Source organism: Euphorbia lathyris, chromosome 2 (genome assembly GCF_963576675.1).
Source record: "Euphorbia lathyris chromosome 2, ddEupLath1.1, whole genome shotgun sequence".
Taxonomy (NCBI): domain Eukaryota; kingdom Viridiplantae; phylum Streptophyta; class Magnoliopsida; order Malpighiales; family Euphorbiaceae; genus Euphorbia; species Euphorbia lathyris.
Window position 1 is genome coordinate 42,877,021 of NC_088911.1, and position 6,873 is coordinate 42,883,893.

The window sequence follows — 6,873 nt, forward strand, 5'->3', positions numbered from 1 at the left end:
TGATTTAGAACATACCCAGCCAACCCATACTAGGCACCCAGTCACATGATGGTTAGATAAATGATCTAAGCATAATGTCTCATTTAGGCCCTATAGTGACTTTGAGTCTAAGGACTCATCTATGAATATTACATGAGAACGACCTATGACACTATAACTATGTGGTGTTCTCATAGAGAATCAATTCAGTGCTTACTATTTCATAAGCTCATATGCCATTGAATGTCAGTTAATGTCCATGACCGGTGAAACACCATCAACAACCAAAACACATACTAGTCTGTGGTTCATCATCATTCCTATAATGATAACAAACTAGGGACATTTTAGAGAATTAGGCCATCTTAATAGAACCTAAGTCCATGGAATTTCATTTACTCGTAGAGGCCAACTAGGACATTACACGATTTTTTGAATGTTGATGAAGGGGAGGCCAAGCTGACTGAAAATCTATTAGTGGGAATGTTCTGCTCTCTATCTCAATAGTTGCTTTATATCTCAATAGTTGCTTTATTTCATAGCCTTTGTGTAAATAAAGAACAACATCTCACTCTTCAACTGATGCCAAATATAGGTCTATTGCTACATCATCATCCAAGGTTGGATGTATACATATGTTAATGAAAGAAATTGGATTTCCTATTTAGGCTGCTCCCATTTTATGGTGTGATAATTTAAGTGCAATTTGTCTAACTGCCAATCATGTGTTCCATAATCATAGTAAGTATTGACTTTTACTTTGTTGGAGATAAAGTTTGTTTTCTAGACTCTTGTGGTTTGATACATCTCTACTATTGACCAGACTGTTGATATTTTTACCAAAGAATTGCACCGCGACCGTTTTTTAGCTACTGCTTGATAAGCCGATGGTTTGTTTTAGACCCGTTCATCTTGAGTGAAGCAATGAGAATATAAGTCTTAGTTTACAAGCAACAGTCTATATGTATGTCTTCCACGTATATGCTTTATAGTTCAAGTCTGTATCTTCACGCGTTAAATGAGAGGAATTCGACTAGAACTTAACGTATATATAGGAGTCAGTTTGATTCAACTTTAAATTAAGAAGTTGACTATATAGAGAGAGATCACTTTAGATAGATTAAAAGAGCCAATTATCATCACATAATTATAATTATAATGTAAAATCTCTCAGTCTAAAGTATATTGGGTTTATCTAATTAATTTCAAAAGTCATTCTTCTTCTTTAGTTAAAAGTACTCATCCATATTACAAAGATACTATCAATGATGACTCAACAATATGATTATATAGCTTTTCATAAAATAAAGAAGATGCTTTACACGTACAAATTCAATACATCCATCTCTTAATTTATTTTCTCCTCATACCATCTATCTAGATGTGTATCATGTGCTACTTTTTCTTTATTAAATCCTACATATATGTATCTCTTCTTTTAATTCATCTTAACATTTATTTTCCTTACATAGGAAAAAAGAAAAAAAGCTAAAGTTAACTAAAGCTAACCTTGTCTCTATCTCCTCATTCATACCTTTTAATCCAATATACATTCATATTCATGTGTAAGTGTAACCCACATGAATTCACTGAGATCTGTAGGCCCTCTTCATTAAAGATATAGATACTTATCTTAAATATTAATTTGAGAATCAGTGCTACTTCTTTTTGAATTAAATTATTATTGTGTGTAGTAGTATGGTTATTTACAAAAAAAAAGTGTTGCTTTGCATATTCATGATCTAGTGTGCTGGGAAGAAAAGTGGGGAGGAATCTCTTTGAAGTTTTCCATCAGAAACTCTTATTTTGCTCATCTTTTCTTCACACCAATGCAATTGTTCTTCACTTATATCACTCATTCTTAACACCCTTGATACCACTTTTATGTCTATTAATCCCATTAGTATCTCCATTTCTTCTTCTACTGTTAGTTTTCTTTTCCTTATGCATTTTCGGGCTCTCCTGAGATCTTTCAGCTTCGTTTTCTTCTGCTCATTCATGAATTTCTAATATTACTTTCAGGAAAAATGAGTAATCAATTATCTAAGAAAAAAGAGGATGATCAAACTTACTTTTTTGTTCACTTTCTTCATTAGTTGGAGAAGGGCAGGATCAACCGAACCTCTTCTGTTTCTTCTGAGGAAAGATGTTAAAATCTGGCACGGTTTCTGCTTATCAGCCTTTAGAAAATTCATGAATGTTGCAATTCCTTCTTCCATTATCATCAGAAATGCTGATGATGAAATTCTTGACCTGAATCCCTCATCCTTTGGATCATCTTCTGAATCTATATCAATCAGGAAAACAAAAGCAATTAGTTCTCATTCTCAATTTATTTGAAGAAGAATTAGTCCATCTAGGGCCGGCGGGACAAAAGAAAAAAATTGAATTGCCGACGGATATGCGTGTCGCTAAAAGTAAAGTTTCTACAAATTTAACATCAACGACAAAATATGAACCAACTTATCCGTCGATTATTAGTCCAATTTTAAAAAGGCTTAATGATTTACTCTCTTAAACTTGGTAAATTTTGTCTATTGGCACTCTTAAAGTTGGCTCATTCGGACCTACAGAACGAACTAATAGGCTTTTCTTTTTTCTAAAGCAGGCACATACGACATGGTTTGTTAAAGATGAAAGATAAACGATTTTGTATATAAGAGGTCTGAATGAGCAAACTTTAGGTGTATAATAGGTTTTTAAAGCCAAACTATAGGTGTGCAATAGTTTTTTTAAAGCTAACTATAGGTGTGCAATAGGTTATTTAAAAAGTTTAGGGTGCCAATAGGCGAAACTTACCAAGTTTAAGAGTGTAAATATGCATTAAGCCGTTTAAAAACCTTTAAATTTTTAATATATTTTGGTTCATTAAGCAAAAGTTCATAATTCAGCACCTACTGTTGCAATTTCACTTAGAAATGCAAGGGAATGGAAAGGATTACCTCTATATTCAGGGACAAGAAGTAACTTAGGAGCCAAAAGTCTCATCCTGGCATAAACCTCAGGTCTCCTGCCTTGTTCATAAGGCTCATTTTCAACATAACGCTGCAAAAGAACTTGGAACTGCTGAAACTGTTGAGCTATACGAGCAGCACAGCCCGGATCGAAATCGGGCTGTCTTGAAGCTCTCTTGAGTTGGAAGTTGATGTAGTTCCAATTAAGAGCTTCCCATGTCAAGCATATCTGAGCTACATAAGTAGCCTCTAATTCATGATACGGGTTTTGCTTGATCTCTCCACATTTGTTATTCTTGTTGTTGTTGTTGGTGTTCATTGTACTAATTTTATGCAAAATCCGGTCTGAAATTGATCTCGGACATGCCTGAATAGACCTTAATGACTCTAAAAACAAAACAAAATTTAATCAAATTGTCATATGTTAAGTGATGAAAATGTGTAATTAGTACCTGTTTCGTGAAGCTTTTGAGCACTAATTCTATCTAGGAACATCATTTCCTCATCATATTTCTGAAAAACAGTGTAGGATTCCCATTTGGGGCAACTTCTTCTGGATGAAGAAGAGAATGGATCTTCAGTTCCTGAATCCTTAATTGAGCTTCTCCATTCCGAGGAGCTCTTAGATGTTGAACCAACTGTACACGAGTCCCCAAATATTTCTTCCTTTTCCTTTTCCTCAAGCTTTTGAGTTGCTGCATAGATGTAAAAATCTCCATCTCCTCCTGTAAAATTTGATTCCATCTCCTCATTTTTAACATAGTTTCCTGCTACACAAAATAGTTTTTATTATCTTTAAGCCCTTGAATTTGAAGCTTGTACAATGTATGATGCATATACCTCCATGCTTATCGTCACTGTCTACCAAACCACTTCTCTGTTTGTATATGGTAATCGGAGAGGTGGTGGGGCCCCCGTGATGAGGGGAAGAATCTTGGATTGAATCAGCATATGTTGGTTGGAAATTTTCTTGATCGTCGTCGTCATTAATCAGGTCAATATCTTCTTTTTCAGATTCTGAACCAGCTGACGCAAGAATAGAAGTGGGTTCATCGTAAAAAAAGCTGTCATCTTTTGGTTCAGTTGTAGGAATGGAGCTGTTAGACAAGAACACAAGTGATTCACCGCCATGAATTATGTCAGCTACGAGATGATCTTTTTCTCTTGACTCGCAATAATAGTAGGTTTCCTTATCTTCTTCTTCCTCCTCCTCCTCTTCCTCCTCATCGGAGTATATATACTCATATCCGTTTTGATTCCTGCCATAGTTAAACAAAATGAATCAAGAAACATATATGAACAGGTTAAATAGAGTTTTCCGGCGATCAGTGAATGCGGTGTATGTACCTTTGGATTAGGGGATAGGTGCCAATGAAGTTGAGGACATTGATGAGCAAAGTGGAGGAGAAGTAGAGGAAGATAAGAAGAAGAAGGGAGAAGCTTGAGACATTGTAGAAAAACCAGAAGAGAGTTTGTTTTGAGCATTGCATTGTTGGTGTCTTGATTTTAGGACCAATATTAGGAAGCAAAGTGAACTCTTCAAACAAAAAAAAGTGAGTGAGTGGTGCTTTCGTTTGCTTTCATAATGCACTCTTCTTTTTAACACAATATATTTATTTATAATAATAAAGTTTCTCCTCCATTCTATTGTTCAAATTTGTCCTTTCCTTTGCCTTCAAATATCCAATGTGTCCTACTACAAAAGCTTCAACTTAATTATGCTCTAATCATGTATTGGAGTACCCATTATACCTTAGATTAATATTTTAATGATAAAATAAAATTGAATTTTTCAAATTTTATTAATCAAAGTTTCCTTTATTTTTATATTGAGAAAAACCTAAAAGATTGAAGAATATAAGATCGGAGAAATACGAACACCAACATCCTCTTGCAGCAACGACTGAATATCCAAAGAAAGATTCTAAAAAAAATATGGAGATCAATCGAATAATTCACAATATTCCTTATTAGCTGTTTATGTTTTTAGTCAAATAACATTTATCCTAATTGATTATTGATACGGATTAGTGTTGAACTAGAGGGTTTTAATCTTAAACCCACAAAGAATTTCTTCTCAAGCTAAACTTGAAGGAGTTAATCCCAAAAAAAAAATAAGAACAAGCTCCAATGGAGGCTAATTTGATTTGATTGATAAAATATACTATATAAAATATGAGGCTTATATACCTCTTCTAATTCTAGAAGTGAAAGACATAAAAAAAGCCTCACTAGGGTTACAACTTAATAAAGAATGATAGGGATAAAAAGGAAAAGTAAAGGATAAATAACATTTATGTTATTGCCCCTAAATAGCATCATAGTAAATAAATTAGTGGAAACAGTAAAAATAAAAAGTGGGCAAAAAATCTAACATTCTTGTCCCTTGGTTTGGAATTGCAAATTTTCGAGAGCACACCGCGTGTGGTCAGAAACTTTTGGTTCTCCTTTCTTTGATCTCACACGACATGTGGTTTAGAGGCACACGTCGTGTGGAATTAAAAAAAAAAAGTTACATGACCTTTTCTTCTATCCCATATGCCGTGTACCCTGCTCCACACGTAATGTGGGGAAGAAAATCATGTCGCCCCACCTTTTGCCTTCATGTAGGAGATGTCCGCATCATCTTTTCTCAAGAGCAATTCTTTGAGTATGCTTAAGTTTCCGACACTAGCATGAAGGTTCTTCGCCACGTGATAACTTATTACCTGAACTTGGTCACGTGTCTCGACCGTGATGATGATCTGACGTCGTACTATAACCTGTAAAATAATAAGCAAGTCAGACAGGGCCGAAGTCTGGCAAACCCGCTCCGATGTCTGATCTAGGACCGAATGGAATGGTATGGACTAGTTTAGAGATAATAGTTAATATATCGAACCTTGTGCGTATTCATATATATTTATAGTGTTAGATTAGGTTTTAAGGTTGTCACCTCCTTTAGGAATCCTTACGGAGCTAGGATTCCTAATCCTTTAAGGATTCTGAATCCTGGGAGGAATCCTTTATCTCGTAGGATTTTAGCAGGTCCTTTGATGCGTTGAGGCTAGGAGGTTTGGTCATTTGGTGATGGACCACCACTTGTTGGGCTTGGGCCGCATCAATAGTTTCCATCCCGCTGGGACCGTTTTGGGTGTATTTGGGTCTTCATCATGCGTTGAGCCTAGATCACAATGATGGTAGTGATGACGTCACGTATATAATATCATTTAGTCCAATATCACCACATAACCATGTTCGTGCCTTTCGACCTTCTATTTTGATAGAAGTACATGTTCTAAGCCACCGAACACCAAATCCCTAATAACCTTTGCTGATATTGTTATGAGTAGATATGTAGAATCATAGTATAAAACGAATCAATGGAAGAGTTGAGAAAGTAAAAGAAGAGTGAGAATTGAGAACTATTAAATTCTGTCTCTATTCTTTTACTTTCTTCAACTCTCCATCAAATTTAGTAGATGGTGAAGATCTTGAAAAAAAAACTGAGACATATAATAAAGTGTGTGGTTGGGATAATAGATTAGCTTATGTTTGCAATGGAGATAACCGTGTAACAGATTAGATGACTAATTTCACAGAAATTATCATTTTTAATCATCATGAGTGTGTTATGTTCTAGATATGAGTTACTTTATGTTTTTATGTTGATTTGTGTGAGACTAGATTCCAAGAGTTAATTATTAGGGATGGCAATGGGTAGGGTACCCGCGGGTGTGCCAATCCCAAACCCTTATCCTTTTATTTTTTAATTACCCGTACCCTTCCTATTACCCTAATGGGTATATGTTTTGCATCTCATACCCTTCCCATTTAATTCACTGGTACCCGTGGGTACCCTTACCCGTTAAGAATCAATAAATAAAATAAAAATATTACAAATTTAACAAAGTATAAATTTAATAAATCATCGATTTAAAAATTGAACAAATTGAACCTT

The 6,873-nt window shown here is 34.9% G+C and overlaps 1 protein-coding gene across 2 annotated transcripts; it reads right to left on the reverse strand.

The window, feature by feature from the left end:
• Positions 1-1,268: 1,268 nt before the first annotated feature.
• LOC136220349 (uncharacterized) lies at positions 1,269-4,507 on the reverse strand. Of its 2 annotated transcripts, none has more exons than XM_066008156.1 (6): positions 4,281-4,507; positions 3,774-4,192; positions 3,386-3,703; positions 2,922-3,320; positions 2,052-2,266; positions 1,269-1,967 (listed from the first exon to the last, which is right to left on the reverse strand). In XM_066008156.1, exons 1-6 carry the CDS (start codon positions 4,421-4,423, stop codon positions 1,722-1,724), a joined length of 1,740 nt encoding a protein of 579 aa, XP_065864228.1. In that variant the 5' UTR covers positions 4,424-4,507; the 3' UTR covers positions 1,269-1,721. The 2 variants fall into 2 exon arrangements, with proteins under 2 accessions (XP_065864228.1, XP_065864229.1); XM_066008157.1 differs by having other exon boundaries at positions 1,270-1,967; positions 3,386-3,700.
• Positions 4,508-6,873: the final 2,366 nt, after the last annotated feature.